This window comes from Eschscholzia californica, unplaced genomic scaffold (genome assembly GCF_041429995.1).
Source record: "Eschscholzia californica isolate CP2 unplaced genomic scaffold, dmEscCali1.0.p SCAF_5, whole genome shotgun sequence".
Taxonomy (NCBI): domain Eukaryota; kingdom Viridiplantae; phylum Streptophyta; class Magnoliopsida; order Ranunculales; family Papaveraceae; genus Eschscholzia; species Eschscholzia californica.
Genome location: NW_028238472.1, coordinates 29,044,450 through 29,061,791, shown reverse-complemented (window position 1 = coordinate 29,061,791; position 17,342 = coordinate 29,044,450). Strand labels below are relative to the sequence as shown.

General features: G+C 37.7%; 1 protein-coding gene and 1 pseudogene across 4 annotated transcripts; both read left to right on the top strand.

Moving 5' to 3' along the window:
• Positions 1 to 2,361: 2,361 nt before the first annotated feature.
• LOC147538125 (uncharacterized) lies at positions 2,362 to 3,696 on the top strand (annotated as a pseudogene).
• Positions 3,697 to 4,255: 559 nt separating this feature from the next.
• LOC147538124 (phosphoenolpyruvate carboxykinase (ATP) 1-like) lies at positions 4,256 to 12,299 on the top strand. Of its 4 annotated transcripts, XM_086642433.1 has the most exons (14): positions 4,256 to 4,322; positions 6,529 to 6,819; positions 7,016 to 7,266; positions 7,919 to 8,094; positions 8,186 to 8,339; positions 8,583 to 8,667; positions 8,750 to 8,850; positions 8,962 to 9,260; positions 9,349 to 9,522; positions 9,608 to 9,673; positions 10,309 to 10,487; positions 10,664 to 10,833; positions 11,673 to 11,841; positions 11,935 to 12,299. In XM_086642433.1, exons 3-14 carry the CDS (start codon positions 7,025 to 7,027, stop codon positions 12,076 to 12,078), a joined length of 1,959 nt encoding a protein of 652 aa, XP_086498559.1. In that variant the 5' UTR covers positions 4,256 to 4,322; positions 6,529 to 6,819; positions 7,016 to 7,024; the 3' UTR covers positions 12,079 to 12,299. The 4 variants fall into 4 exon arrangements, with proteins under 4 accessions (XP_086498559.1, XP_086498558.1, XP_086498561.1 ...); XM_086642432.1 differs by lacking the exon at positions 4,256 to 4,322 and having other exon boundaries at positions 6,720 to 6,876; XM_086642435.1 differs by lacking the exon at positions 4,256 to 4,322 and having other exon boundaries at positions 6,788 to 6,871.
• The last annotated feature ends 5,043 nt before the right edge of the window (positions 12,300 to 17,342 follow it).

Here is a 17,342-nt window from a genome sequence, read left to right as displayed (position 1 = left end):
CCAGAAGGAGTTCTTCTAATCAAACCACCATTGGAGTTCTAGCTAGCTACAAGGTGGGAGATCAAATTGATCATTCGGGTGTCTTGAGTAGAGGAGCAGTAGTTGAAGCTCTTGGTCTTCACATTCGATTAGAAAGGTTCGAGAGAAAATTTAGCGATTAAGGTAATCCTAAAACTCTTAGTTAATTATTTGCGTATGCATGATGATCCTGGAAATAATAGTGTTAGATATTAGATGTCTGAGATTCCGCTTAAAACACTAGTAGACACCATAACCCAACAATGGCGTCAGAGCCTCTTGCAAATAGCTAAGTTTTGCTAAGTTTCGGACTAATCCATGATTGATTAGATAGATAGTTATGTCTAAAAGTGTTTCAGGCTTCAATTTGATAATTTTGAATCTCGGCCTTGAGCTGAACCGTGCATGGGCCAGACCTATGCACTAGCTAAGCCTTCTTTGGGCCAGACCACCTTGTTGGGCCTTGACCTTAGGGTCTTGGGCATTGACTTACGGTTGTTCCGGGCTATTCCGAATTTGACTTAGGTCCATGGACCGAAATTTTACGGGTCTTGACTCGAATGGGAGTTTTTCGACGAAAGTCCAATTTTTCTCATGGTCCCACCCAAATATTACTGAAATTATTTTGGGACACCTGAAGGCTCGTAACGGGTTTTTTCTTAAAATTGATTTTGGAAATCATTAGGAGTCAAACCATATTTTTCTAAAATTGACCCGGTCTCTTCAAAAGTCCAAACAGAGTTTTTCTTGAACTTGATTTTAGAAATCATAAAAGATAAAATCAGAGCGCACCATTAGTCGAATTTTTTGAACAAACCAGACTCGTCTGAGATGAAGAGGAGAAACAAAAAAAACAGAAGATGTCGCCGGAGATGGTGGAAGTCGCCGGAGATGGTGGTGGTAGGTGAAAGGAAGAAGAAGCTGAAAAGTATAAGCATTTGGTTGTTTGGGGGAAACAAAAAGTTCTAAATTTTTTTTGTTTCCACCCAAACTTTACACCCCGAAAAATTTCTTTAGGGTTATTTCCCAAATAGCCCCCGACTTTGTGACCAACTTCCTGCCTATCCCCCTACTTTATCAAAACTACCCAGATGACCCCCTTTTTCATGTACCGTTATAACACCGTTAATTAATCATCACCTCTCTATCCTCCATCTCATCACCTCATCTTCTCGCCACCTCATCATCTTCACCGGCGAAGGTCGCCGGCCGGTTACCTTCAAACATTTTAAAAAAAAAATCCTATCTTTAAATTTTTTTTTTTGCTCTCTACCCTCTCTCTCTAAACCCTCCGGCAAAAGTGTTTCCCTTTGCTGGAGGTAGGTCTGTTGTTGAACAGACCAATTCAACGAAGGTCTGTTCAAGAACATATCTATTCAACGAACATACCTCTTCAAAGGTCTGTTCTTGAACAGACCTGTTCAACGAACAGACGTACCTCCGGCGAGCGAAGGGGTTTCCCCTTTGCCGTAGGGTTTAGAGAGAGGATTTTTTTAATGTTTGAAGGTCGCCGACAGAAAAATTGGTCGGTCGGCAACCTTCGCCAGTGAAGATGATGAGGTGGCAGAGATAGGTGTGAGGTGGAGCAAAGAGAGGTGATGACTAATTAACGGTGTTATAACGGTAACTTAAAAAGGGGACCATTTAGATATTTTTGATAAATTAGGGGGTTGGACATGAAGCTGGTCACAAAATTGAGGCTATTTGAGAAATAATCCATTTCTTTATTTTCCCATAACACCCAACTTTAAAAAAATACTCCCTCCGTCCCAATTTGTTCGACCTTTTCGAAATTCCAACTTATTAAGGAGAGATTGAAGTTAGAAATATTTTCCCACTTTACCCTCAAATATTTTAGAATACTTCAATAAATATACATTAAACATAAATTTGAACAAGTCAAATTAGTTTGGACTACTATGAGATAAATCTTCTCATTTAATACTCAAAAAGCAATTACCATAGTCTGTGTGATTAATGTTTAGGGATGCCAAAAGCTAAAATGAATTCTGATTAATTTGGCTCCAATGAATTGATAGGGAGTAAAACTTATTCAAACAACTGGTGCCAAATTTAATTCTATTCTAAATTGAATTTAACCTATCACATTGGAGCCAATTGGGTGAAATTAGTGGCGCCAAAATTGAATTTGCTCAAACAAACTGTTTGAAATTTTGTACACCAAAACTATCTCATTTGAGCCAATTGCTTAAACTTTTGGCACCAATTAATTTAAAATTTGAATTTCACCAAACATTGAGTATTGTTTTCTTATAAATACCCCTTTATCCAACTACTCCATCTTCACCTTTTACATGTTCTTTCTTTGATACAGTAAATAAAATGGAAATTTCATTGGAAACTAATTCTTCTACGCAATCAAAATCGAGAAGAAATTTAACAAATCTTCAACGCCAAACAATTTTTGAATCTCTCCTCGAACAAAGTCATAATGGGAAACTCAAAAGAGGTGTTACAACTAAAGTTGCAGCTATGTTTTGTGTAAGTGTGAAAACAATTCTTCGTATTTGGCATCAAGGATTACCCAATATTTCTAATGGGTTGTTGGCTAATGTGTCGCATAAGCTAACAAAACGAGTTGGACGTAAGCGAGTTGAGATTGACCTAACCAAAATTTCTGAAATTCCTTTACGGCAACGCACAAATATTCGTTCACTTGCGAAGGCCTCAAACATGTCAAAATCTACACTTCATAGAAGAATCAAAGAAGGTGTCATTAGACCTCATTCAAATGCTTTAAAACCGATGTTAACGGATGTGAATAAGAAGGCAAGATTAAATTTTTGTCTATCAATGCTTGAAGATTACAATTTTCCTAGCAAACCACTCTTCAAAAATATGTTCAACTATGTGCATATTGATGAAAAATGGTTTTATTTAACAAAAGAATCACAAAAATATTATCTTCTCCCGGAAGAAGAAGAACCTTTACGTAGTTGTAAAAGTAAACGCTTCATTACAAAAGTCATGTTTCTAGCGGTGGTTGCACGCCCAAGATATGGTTCTTATAGCAATGAAGAATTCAATGGAAAAATTGGAATTTTTCCATTTACTTTTCAAGAGCCAGCAAAACGGAATAGTAAGAATCGTATTGCCGGAACTTTAGAGACAAAACCAATTTTATCGGTTACTAAAGATGTTATTCGATCGTGTTTGATTAACAAAGTTTTACCGGCAATTTGGAGTAAATGGCCACGTAGCAACATTACTGAAACGATATTTATTCAACAAGACAATGCAAGACCACATATTGATCCCAACGACAATGAATTTCTCGAAGCCGCTTCTAGAGATGGTTTCAAATTTCGTTTGTCATTTTAACCACCAAATAGTCCAGATTTTAATGTTTTGGATCTTGGTTATTTTCGGGCAATTCAATCACTGCAATATCAAGAAGCACCTAAAACAATTGATGAATTAGTCCATGCCGTAGAGAAATCTTTTGAAGATTTATCATTTGAAAACCTGAATTATGTTTTTGTGACATTTCAAATGTGCATGATTGAGACAATGAAAATTTTTGGAGGCAACAATTACAAAGTTCCACATATGGGAAAACATCGACTAGGGAGAAGTAGTAATCTACCAATTCAACTTGAATGTGATTCTGAATTAGTAGAAAATGTTCGAAACTACTTGGAACAACAAAATTTTTGAGTCATTATTGATTTAAACTTTAGTTTATGTTTGGACTTGATGAAACTTTTGTTTTATTTTGCTATGAATTTGTTGGTTGTTTTCAAGAAAAATGAAATGGACAATTTGTTAAGGTGTCTTTCTATAACCAAAAGCCTGAAAAATGAGTAACAACAAAAGTCTGTTTTGTTTCTCATTAATTAGAGGTATTGATTAGGTGTTTAGAAAAAGAGAGGTTATTAAACATTCATTGAATAAATTAGACCTTGGTAGAATAAATTGGACATTGGTAGGATAAATAACTATTTTTATTGTTATTATAAATAAAGAGTAATATTGGAAAATAGTAATTAAATGATAGACAAATAAAGAAAGTGGACAAACAATTTGGGACTTCCACAAAAGGAATAACACCCAAACAAAATGGGACGGAGGGAGTATACTATTATGATGATTTTGACATGAAGACCAATAATTTTTTTGTTTTATTTATATGGATCAATTTCTCATTGACACCCAAATTTTAGATTTTTTCCTCAATCCCTTTATGTATTCATCTATCTCACAACTAACATTTCTCAAACACTCTCAACAAAAAAAACAGAATTTCTCAAACAACAGTTTTTTTTTTGACGAAAGAAACAACAGTTACTTATCAATGGGAGACCGGGCAGTACTTTTAATGTAAGCAGGGGTATTAGGCAGGGAGATCCTCTCTCCCCTTTCCTGTTTGCCATAGCCATGGAAGGTCTTAGTCGGCTTCTTGAGAATAATAATAGTTCTACCTCCTTCATCGGCTTTCCTATCCCTAACGCAAACTTCTCGATCAAACATCTTCTATTCGCGGATGACTGCATCATTTTCGGGCAAAACTCTCTAGAGAATATCCATAACCTTAAACAAATTCTTAAGGAGTTCAGTGAAGCTTCTGGTCAGATGATCAACTATGCGAAGTCGAACATATTCTTCTCTAAAAATTCGCATCCCAAGTTCAAACGGATGATTATCAGAGAACTTAAAGTCCATATTTCGACATCTGGGGATAAATACCTTGGCACTAATCTCTTTATCGATCGAAACAAGAAACAAGCTTTTAACTCTCTTGTCACTCAAATCAAAAATAAGCTTGCCAAATGGCAAACTAATCTCCTCTCGCAAGCTGGCCGCTCGGTAGTCATCTCAACTATCGCAGCGGCTGTTCTCCGATACCAGATGCAGTGCTTTGCCCTTCCTAAAGGCATTAACAACAGCATTGAGTCTATTCAAAGGACTTTTTGGTGGGGAAAATCCAAAACTTTTCATACGATCAATTGGAACTCTATTTGAAAACCTCGCAAATTTGGAGGTCTCGGGCTTCGTCTGCCTCAGCTTGATAATCAAGCCTTTTTGCACAAACTGAACTGGCGAATAATCAACAATCCGAAGGCTATTTGGGTTCAAGTGCTTAAAGGGAAATATTTTCACAACTCAAATAAACCTAAACTGCCCAAGAATCATCACTCTTGGCCGTGGAAATCTATATCTAAACACTATCATCAAAGTGAGAGTCTGATCTTTTGGAACATTAACAAAAGAGCACAAATCAATATTTGGACGGACTACTGAATACCTAATCATCCACCTCCTATTACGAATGATAGAGGATGCACTTTGAATCGGGTTTCCCGACTTATTACGAATGGTAATTGGAATTTAAATGTTATTAATATGTTTTTCAATAATGATATTTGCAGGGCGATACTCAACATCAATCTTAATCCCAATGAAGAGGATAAAGCCATTTGGACACTGACTAAATCAGGTAATTTCGCTCTTAAATCCATGTACAATTTTTTACGCAACAATACAATGTTTAGCACTAATGACCAGATGGATTGGTTCTTTATATGGAATATGAACACCATCCCTAGGATTAAACTTTTTCTGTGGAAATGTTGTACGAATAGCTTACCAGTCAAAGCTAGAATTGGCAAGTTCATTGGAAATAATTACTCATGTACTAACTGTAATGAGGAGGAAACTATCGATCATGTCATGCTTCATTGCCCTTTCGCGAAGGCAATCTGGTTTCACTATCATGTTAGAACGGATCATATTGATACTATTATTCAATGGATTCAACAATGGAAGTCCATGGAGGAAGAAACTATTAATCTTTATGCTAAAATTCTTTGGTTACTGTGGAAATCCAGATGTGAAAACTGCTTTACGACGAATAAACAGAACCCAATCCAAACGATAGAAAGGATAAACAACACCACTACAACCCCACTCAGAACAGGAAATTGCATCTACACTAAGAGTAAGGAAACTACGGTTATACAAACATGGAGACCCCCTGTGGCACCATTTATTAAAATCAATGTAGATGCCTCTTTTATTAACCTTACCGAACTGGCAGGGATTGGTTACATTATGCGTGATGCAGATGCCAATTTTTAATGGCAGTAGCTGATACTGTACGAGGGCAGAATGCGGAAGAATGTGAAAGCTTAGCGATATTATCTGGGCTTCTAGGAGCGATGCAACTACAAATTTCTTACGTGCATCTAGAAAGTGATAACAAGTCAATAATTCAAGCTATCAACGGTGATGAAGGATGTATTCAATGGCAATCTCAAAGTATCATCCAACAGATCAAGAACATCAAAGATAAATTTTCGGGAATTATATTCTCTCATGTGTCTAGAAATGTTAATAGCTATGCTGACGCATTAGCAAAATGGGGGCGATCTCATGGGTATAAGAAAACATGGAATGATGTTGCATCTTTCTTTTCTGATTTCTAGTTGGATTGTAATAGACGCTTTTGTTTAATGGTATTTCTCTTCATCAAAAAAAAAAAAACAACAGTTACTTGGCCCGACACAAAAAGAGGCTCGGATGACCGCCAAAACCAAACTTGCACATGTAATCATCATGACATCAATAATTTAGCCTTCCCTTTGAGACCATTTTTTGTTTGGGCAAATAGCATTTTCCTTTCTTAAACAAAACCAAAAGATAGGGTGCTATTATAGGGTTAAACCGGACAATCCCGATTTAACGCATTTTGAACACGGAAGTCCTCGCAAAACCTATAAAAGGATGACCAAGTCGTAACCTACTACTCATTCAATCTCATTTGCCATCCTTCACTTCTAGGTACTGAAAATCTGGAAGTTCGGAGTCTTTCCTTATCTCTTTTTTTTTCATTGTTAGGTTTTGATCTCTCTCTCCTCTAAAGCTTCTGTTCTTAGTATTTCCTTGATCTTTCCTTTTTAGATTAGATTTCAAATAATTCTTATCTTATTCATTTTGAGTGTTGTCTAATCAGATGATATTTGTTTTTCTAACACAGAATTTATCAATGGCTAGTACAAGAAACGCAGCGTCTAGTAATAATGAAGTGCTGAAAATCAACATCGAAAACAAAAAAGACGATGAGATTTGTCATGATGATAGTTCTGTTCCGGTTAAAGCTCAAACAGTCGATCAATTACATTCTCTTCAGAAGAAAAAATCAGCTCCAACTACACCTAAAACTGCTGCACAATTAGGAGGAACATTTTCTGAAGATGATCGTCAAAAACAGCAGCTTCAATCGATCAGGTATATAAATGAAGTTATGCGCTCCCAGGTGAATCGTGCCAGGTGACGCGGTCGGCAGATATTCGTGATTGATAAAGCTATTTCACATTTATCTTTCTCTCTATATCTGGTCCGGCTACGTCACCTTGTCAGAATTAGCTAGGAGACGGGTCATAGTATATTAGTATATCTGATGAATCGATAATTCCATAAAAATGAAAAGTGAAGGAAATATTTTTTTTGGTTTCCACCCTAGATTCAATTAGCTTCCAGGTTGCCCCCCCAAAGATCAGTAATTCAACAAATCAACCCTGACCTAGTGGGATAACATCTGTTATCTCATGGTTAAAGCGGGGCAAGTGTGCAATGCCTATTTTGACCCTGAGATGTCTAAGGTGGTAAAATGAATGATGGGTTTTTGAGTAGTAACTTGAACCACTAATTGAGTACAGGAAGGTATCGTGTAACAAGCTTGATGGTGTGCCTGACACATATCCGGGTGGAATTCCGATCGGGTATATATGTGTATGGTCAAGATTTTGAGAGAGAAAGTAAAACCCTTTCTATGTATACACATACCCGGATCAGGATTCGGCCGTGGTATGAACAACTTCTTATAGTTCCTTTTTGTCTCTTCATTTTCTGACTTAGTTTGTCCAAATTGATAAAACAGTGCTTCATTGGCATCTCTAACGAGAGAGACAGGACCAAAAGTGGTCAGAGGAGATCCATCATCGACCACGTCGAAGATTGCTTCCGTTTCTCATCATCATCATCTCACTTCACCTGTCAATATCAGTGACAGTGCTTTAAAGTTTACTCACATTCTCTACAATCTCTCTCCCGCAGGTAATTGGACAATGACACATACCCAGGTTCATTATCTTGTCAAGTAAATTGATCAAAATTTCAATCCTTATTTCCTCATGGGTATTTGCAGAACTTTATGAGCAGGCCATTAAGTATGAGAATGGATCCTTTATAACATCGAGTGGGGCTCTAGCCACACTTTCAGGAGCCAAAACTGGACGTTCCCCGAGAGATAAACGTGTAGTGAAGGATGAAACCACCCAAGATGATCTTTGGTGGGGAAAGTAAGTTTATTTGTTCATTGATGTCACTCAAATATTGTTTACTAGTTCTTTTTGTATGTTAATTGCAACATTGCATACGAGTGAGGGGATTGTCCACAAACTAGGCTATAGGTGCCATCTTAAACATAGTTGCGGTGGCCTTTTGGTGAGCTTGTGGAGCATCCGCCAGAAACAAGATCCTGTGCTTATTGCGCTTTGGTATAGATAATAACGTTAATGTGATCCGTATATTTATCTCTTCAGAGGCTCACCCAACATCGAAATGGACGAGCACACCTTCATGGTGAACAGAGAAAGAGCTGTTGATTACTTGAATTCATTGGACAAGGTAAAACATTTTTTCTTTTCTTAATTACAATTACTTCTTCTATCCAAATTTGGTAGCTTTACACTTTATGTTATTCTTATAGGTATACGTGAACGATCAGTTCCTGAACTGGGATCCGGAGAACCGAATCAAAGTTAGGATAGTGTCTGCCAGAGCATACCACTCCTTATTCATGCACAACATGTAAGTCAAAACTAAAATCAGATAAGTGTCTTCAGTTCAAACCAACAAAAGAATTGCACCGGCCTAAATAAATGTGACAGTTTACTCAAGCGAAAAATGTGTGAGTTGCAGGTGCATCCGCCCTACCCCTGAAGAGCTTGAGAATTTCGGTACACCGGATTTCACCATATACAACGCTGGGCAGTTCCCATGTAACCGTTACACCCATTACATGACGTCCTCGACCAGCGTAGACATTAATCTTGCTAGGAGGGAGATGGTCATTCTTGGCACTCAATATGCTGGTGAAATGAAGAAAGGTCTATTCGGCGTTATGCACTATCTAATGCCTAAGCGTCAAATTCTCTCCCTGCACTCCGGTTGTAATATGGGGAAAAGCGGTGATGTCGCTCTCTTTTTTGGATTGTCGGGTAAACTTCAACATTTTTATTATCGTCCTTACAGAGTCTTTTTTTATATCCTGTTTTAACCATCTATAGAAACATGAAATTTGAATAGGTACCGGGAAGACAACATTGTCAACCGATCATAATAGGTATTTAATTGGAGATGATGAACATTGTTGGAGCGAGAATGGTGTTTCGAACATCGAGGGTGGTTGTTATGCCAAGTGCATTGATCTTTCGAGGGAGAAAGAACCTGATATTTGGAATGCCATTAAGTTTGGAACTGGTAATTAACGTTCTTCACTTTTTCTTGATACAAAAAATTCTTTTCGCAACATTGGTTTGTTCACACCAAATCTTTCTATTTGCAGTACTAGAAAATGTGGTGTTCGATGAGCATACTCGTGAGGTGGACTATACCGACAAATCTGTTACAGGTAAATAACAACCACACTGATGTAACAGTATCACGACAATAGAGGTCTAACATTGGACTTCTTCAATAGATCAGTCTATAGGATGTACTTTTCGTAGATCGTAAGTCTTTCTCGAATATTTCTAATAATTCTATTTGCCGCGTGAATCCCATGATCTATACTTGTCGAGTCCGATTCGTTGAACTTCGGGGTATGATGACAACTTTTTTTGTTGACAATTACCCAAATCTTTAAAATATTAGTAATGCTTATATCAGGCAAAATCTAGGAAATACCCTGAGGCTAAAGGTCATAGGCTGTTTATAGACCAATTCAATCCATTATTTTATATTCTGTCAAGAGCCAATTATATTCCATCTTATCTATCATATGCCTTTTGGAGAGCAAATGGGATAATGATCTTATCTGTTTTTCCTACACGAAAAAGATTTATGTATAAGGTTTCCTAAAGTTAATGTCAACTCAAAAGATATAATAAAAAAAAAAAGAATTAATTGGTAATGATCTCCACAAGCTTATTTTTGACTAACTTAATTTCTTTAAAATTTGACGCAATTTAAAATATTATGTGTAAGTTAAAGCACAAACAAACTATCGGATCTTACATTGGGTAATCATTTCTTTTGATGTTACAGAGAACACCCGTGCTGCTTATCCTATTGAGTACATACCTAATGCGAAGTTACCATGTGTGGGTCCGCACCCGAAGAATGTCATCCTTCTGGCTTGTGATGCTTTCGGTGTTCTCCCGCCCGTGAGCAAGCTCAACTTGGCACAAACCATGTATCATTTCATTAGTGGTTATACAGCTCTGGTATCCATCTATCTCTTCATCTACCCCACAAATTTGACTTGCGATATTACACTTGATGAAAACATCGAACACCTCAAAACAATAAAAATTAATTTCTAGAGTTCTTGATAGTTGTTGTGCATATTAAGTCGATTCTAGATGTCTGTAAGAACTAAAGATTTTTGGTGCTAAAATAGGTAGCGGGAACAGAGGAAGGAGTGAAGGAGCCACAAGCAACATTTTCGGCTTGTTTTGGCGCAGCATTTATAATGTTGCATCCTACCAAATATGCAGCTATGCTGGCAGACAAAATGCAAAAGCATGGAGCTACCGGATGGCTGGTCAATACTGGCTGGTCTGGTGGAAGGTATACAACTATTTTCACTATACTAACCAAAACACATGATAACATATCTATGTGGTCGTGTTATATTCATGATTAGGTGATAATACGATAGATAATTTGAATTGGTGATATAATTTAACGTGGTTCGGTCGGATAATCACGTTCCTACATCCACAAAGTCATGAACGACTAATGTATTAATCACCACAGGATTTGGTTCGTTTCATTGGTCAAACGTAACTGAATAAATAAAACTCTAAGACCCAACTCATATTTATTATAGAGTAAATTATGTTTTCTTAGTTTCTTAACTAATCTTGGGAAGTATCTAACATCTATCTAATAGAAATATTCAAATAATTACAAGAAATATCCTAAATAGATAAAACTCAGTCTTGCGAATCTTCAAATATCTTGAAATATCTTCAATGATCTTAAAATGTTTTGAATATCTTTGTGTTTCCTCGATGCTCACGTTATTAACTCATCTCATTAGCTTAGTACAAATGTTTAAAATGTATTGTAAAGGTAAATCTCTATAATGTGTGGGTTAGTTATTTCGATCTCTCCCACGATTTTCTAATGTAAAGTTGATAATTTCTAAGATGTAATCCGTGGGAGAAAAAAAATAGGGAGAGAAATATATGGGTAGTAGTTATTCTAACCAATTTTGACTCATTTACATAGATACCCTTCTTTTTTTAGTCTATTTACATAAAAAGATTTTAAATCATCCGTCGGATGTGTTCCCAACCAAATCTCTAAAATAAAATGGACGGTCGGACTTATCCCCTGGATAACCGACTAAGCTGTTTTAATATAATAGATTACTGTATTCATAACTCTCTTTGTTTTTGCAGTTATGGTTCAGGTAACCGTATTAAGTTATCATACACACGAAAGATCATTGATGCCATACACTCCGGAAATCTTTTAGAAGCAAATTATACCAAAACTGAAGTGTTCGGGCTTGAAATCCCAACCGAAGTGGAAGGCGTTCCATCCCAAATCTTGGATCCTATAAATTCTGTAATGACTTTCAAAATCTCTCCTTTTAACCCACAATTTTATCAGAATAAAACTGGTTTCTAACATTCATTCATGGTGATTTTTGGATTTCAGTGGCAGGACAAGCAAGCATACAAGGAGACACAATTAAAACTTGCAGGTCTTTTCAGGAAGAATTTTGATGTATTTACGAATTACAAGATTGGCGAAGACAACAATCTGACTGAACAGATTCTTGGAGCTGGACCTACTTTCTGATATTAATCAAGATTGGAGCTGGACCTATTTTGCTTCTGAGTTAAATATTTGTTGGTTTTAATTGCATTCATTGAACTTTAGATTCCACGAGGGTCTTGTTTTTTCTAAATTTGTGCAAATGTTATGGATTTGGTATTTATATTTTATTTAAATTGCATTATTGTTTTTTTTTCTTTCCCCAAATATTTCTACATATAAATATACTGTCGTTGTTTCATTCATCTTAATCGTTCACATTTGAATCCTTTAAGAATTTGTTATTGATTGAGTTTTGTTATGACAATTGGGATATGTTGTGACCAAAGTCAAGTAATCCAAGAAAAGCAATAGCAATTAAAGAACAATCACACAGAACACAAGGGATTTACGTGGTTCGGTTGGTGAGACCTACTTTACGGCGACAACGACGCGATGATTTCTACTATGATAAGAAAACAAGTTACACAAGAGATTCTTGAGAATTCGACACAGATATCTCCTACGATTTTAATTTATATAGTCACTAAAACCCTAATCCCACCGCCTCACCAACTCTCTCTCTAAATTCGAAACCACACATGGATACGCTAACACTAATAACTGACATAAGCATAGCTTCGCATTCCAACTCTGTCTCGGAGTCCATCTCTGCCTCGGAGTCCTCCTTCCCACACCAGCCCTTGTAAGTAGGTTGGCGAGTAGTTAACCGGTTCGATATCAACCCATATTCAAGCCACTTTAAAAATTTCTCCACCTTGACTTGAATATGCTCATCTTGACTTAAATCTGCCACCATCATAGCTCAGCGCCTCTGAGCCGTCGTCGCTTCAGCCCCGTCAGGGCTCAACATCTAGAAATCCCAATCAAGTCTAAGCAATGCTTAAGCTTGAAAGTTGTAACTGCCTTGGTCAACATATCTGGTCAACATATCTGGTGGATTATCTGTCGTAGAAACCTTCTTCATCGTGATCTTCCCTTCTTCAATCACGTCCTTGATAAATTGATACCTGACATTAATGTGTTTAGTTCTTTCGTGATACATTTGATTTTTGATCAAATGAATTGCCCTGTGGTTGTCGCAGTAGACTTTCGTCACCTCCTGCTTCAGGCTCAAATCACCAACTAAACCACTCAGCCATATTGACTCTTTCACTATCTCTGTTGTTGCCACGTACTCAGCTTTCGTTGTACACAGAGCTACTACCGAAGGTAGCACTGCTCTCCAACTTATGGCACTCCCGTATAGTGTGAACCTATAGCCCGTCACCGATCTCCTCCTATTAAGATTCCTTGAAAAAACTGAATCCAGCAAACCCAACTACCGAACTAGAACTGTCAGCCTTTCTGTCGTGAACCAGACCAAAGTCCGCAGTTCTTCCCGGATAACGCAATATCCATTTCACAGCCTACCAATGACCTCTCCCAGGTCTGCCTATGTATATTCTTACTACACTAACATGTGAAATATCCGACCTTGTGCACACCATAGCATACATAATGCTACCTACTGCACTTGCATAAGGTACCCGAGACATGTACCCTGTCTCTTCATCAGTTGTTGGTGACAGTTCACCCGAAAGCTTGAAGTGTGCTGCCAATGGACTACCGACAGGTTTTGCCTCAGTCATACCAAAACGTTACAACACCTTCTCGATGTACGTTTTCCGAGACAAGAACAGTTTCCTAACATATTTGTCTCTCCGTATCTCCATACCCAATATCTTCCTTGAGGCACCCAAGTCTTTCATTTCAAACTCACCCTTTAACTGATCCTTTAACACGTAGATTTCTGACATATCCTTGCAAGCTATCAGCATGTGATCCACATATAGGAGTAGATACACATAAAAACCATCTGATAGTTTCCTGTGATACGCACAACTATCATATTTGCTTCTATCATAACCGTTTTTTATTATAAAGGTGTCAAAATGCTTATACCACTGCCTAGGAGATTGTTTCAATCCATACAAGGATTTCTTCAACAAACAGACCTGCTCTTCTTTCTCGAAAATCTGAAATCCCTCTGGTTGACGCATATAGATTTGTTCCTCCAACTCCCCATGTAAGAATGCAGTCTTAACATCAGGCTGTTCCAATTCCATATCATACAAAGCAACCATAGCAAGTAATACTCTAATAGAGCTATGTTTAACAACAGGAGACAATACCTCATTGAAGTCAATTCCTTCTCGCTGTGTAAACCCCTTGGCTACTAACCGTGTTTTGTATCGTGCATCTTCCACCCCTTGGATTCATTCTTTCTTCTTGAAAACCCATTTGCTACCAACAATCTTCCGACCCTTTGGCTTTTCGGCTAATTCCCAATCCCGGTTCTTATTAAAAGACTCAATCTCTTCATTCATGGAAAAATACAATTACCTCGATTCATCACTCCTCATAGCTTCTTTGTAGGTGCATGGTTCACCTCGATCAATGCTTTCCCCCGCACTGCTGTAATGAACTACTTCTTGTTCATCTTCCTCAGCTTGCTCATCTATCGGAGGTGTGACCTCTTCCCAAGTGCCTATCTCAAACTCCACCTGTTCTCCATGATCTTCCTGCTCCACTTGTTAGCAACACTCTCCCGAGTATCTACAGGCGTTACTTTCTGATTAAGAGTTTTAGTAATTTTAGACTTCTATTATTTTAGGGTTTCAAGCCTATAAATATGAATTTTATTTTCATTGTTGGGTGAGCTTAGTTTATTGAATAAAATTTTGTTTGATTTAATCAATCATAGAGGAACGATCTCTATCTTTTAATCTTTTGCCTACTACACGGTGCATCAGTTGGTATCAAAACTTGCGTAGATATTTAACAAGGCTACTGAGAAGACAACCTGCTATAGATAAGGAGAATCTCGTGGACGTTGTTAATGAAAGAGCGGAAATTTAAGCTATGAATCAGCGATTGGGCGGTTTGACGAATGGCGGCAACAGATGACTCGAATGATGGAAGGATTGACGCATCGGTTATATGCATTGAGTGCTTATCAAAGGGAACCGCCTTCACCAAATTGCCACTCAGAAAAGGATGATGGATCTACTGAAGATGATTCGGGTAATCCTTTTGTTAGGGACGTTTGGGGAAGAACGAACCAAACCAATCACAATTCTCGAGAATGGGAACCGGGATTGATATCCCGGAGTTAGGAGAGCGTGGTCAACCTGAAGAATTTCTTGACTGGCTAACTACGGTCGACGATATTCTAGAGTTTAAAGAGGTACCTTATGATAAATAGGTTCCTTTTGTGGCTACTAGACTTCGTGACAGGGTTGCTGCATGGTGGTAGCAACACAAGTTGGTGCGGTCCAGAACAGGAAAATCAAATGTAACTTCGTGGGAGAAGATGAACAAGTATATGTGTGCAAATTTTCTTCCACATAACTACACCTAGTTAATGAATAAGAGATTGCAACAATTAAAGCAAGGGTCTCGTACTGTAGACGAGTATACTACTAAGTTTCACTTATTTCTTGCAATGAACTTGCCGAAATAGAACAATAGTTAGTCATTCGCTACATTGGTGGTCTGAAGGAAGATTATCAGGATACAATCAATATGTTTGACCATTCATGATATTAGATGCTCATAAACGTGACCTATATTGTGAGCAACAAGAAAAAAAAGTTAGAGGAACACCTTGGAATTCGGTTTCTAGAGGAGTCGTGTTGAGTTTAGGCCAGTTGGTAGTATCCACCAATGAGGCAATACATTAGGTTATGCGCAAACACCGATAGCTGCAAGACAACAAGCTAATCAGACTAACCTATCTCAAAATAGTGGTTCGACTATTCAATGGTTTCAGTGTGGTGAACTTGGTCATCGTGCTAATCAATGTTCAAAAGGAGGACCTCATGATAAAAGGTTGTATATCGATAATGATGAGTCATGAAAATGCCTCATTTCAATCTCTTAATTGGAGCTAGTTAGTCCATATCGAGCCGTTACTCTGATGAACTGCTTGATTTTCTTTCTCAGGTGTCTTTTATGGAGTTCAGTGTGAAAACAGATAAAAACAGGAGAAAGACGCACGAGGGGCATTTTGGTCATTTGTTGAGTCTGGTGATTTGTCCACGTCTGTATTCAGATGAGGAGTAGAGCCCAAGACGAACCCAATGGCGAAAGTCAAATCGGAGTCCGGACGAGCAATTTAGGCCAAGTCAAAGTTCGAGTCAAAATCAGTCGGGCTAAGGTCAACACAAATCTTTTAGAGACACGTGGCGTGTAGTGGAGGATTATCTGATGGCTCAGACGGGTTTCGGGCTACTTTCGGTTACCTCTAGTGGTATCTCGGGTGCTCCTGGTATCTTAGATACAGTGCAACCGCGCTCACGATACTCCTGTATACTCGAGTGCATCTTTTAAATCCGACGGACAGAAGCCCATATCGTCTTATTCTCTCTAGCCCGCGAACCACTAGATCATTTTGCTCCCTCCTCATCAGTACGAGAAATTAGAAGCTGCTATTATCTTCTCCCATCTCAAATCAAAACAGAATTAGAGAGGGAGAGCAAAATCAGAGAAAACCGAGAGAGAGAAACAGGTATTCTCGGCTGAAGGATATGATTTGAAGTTTTTTTTAGAAGAGAACAGACACGGCTAAGAACCGAAACAAGATAGAGAGAGAAACGGATTGAACCGAAAGATTCGATTCAATTCGAAATCAAAACAGAAACAAAAGAGATCCCTATTGGTTTCCTATAAAACAGAAGAAGAAAAAAGAGTTGTGGGCATCAAGAGGACACGGGTTTTAGAGAAAAGAACAGGAGAGAGAAAATCATAACCGAGCTGATCATTCGAAGTTTTTTTTCTTAACTTTTGATTTTTGTTTTTCTTTGTTAAACTCTGTTTCTTAGTGAGAAAGAGAGAGAGATTACAGAGGAAGAGAGAAAGTTAGAGAGAGAGACAGAGAGATATTGTAGAGAGAGAGAGACTCGGTTTTGAAAATCAATTATAATCTCGGTTTTATTCTTTTTTCTTTCTTTTCGGTTCCTGTTTCTAGTGAGAGAGAAAGAGATAACATAGAGAGAGAGAGAGATTAAAGTAAGAGATAAAGAGAGAAACAGGAGGTTAGAGAGAGAAAGAAAGTTGAAGAAGATGAGAAAATAAATTTCCCAGAGAGAATCCATTTCCGGGAAGACGAGAAAATCGTTTTCCCAGAGGGTGCGTTTGGCAGATTTCCGGGAAAAACAGAAGGAAATCAATTCATTAAGGTTCTGTTTGGCTGCAAAATCAGTAAGAAATCCGACTTTTTCTACTTTTCTCCCATCATTTATTTA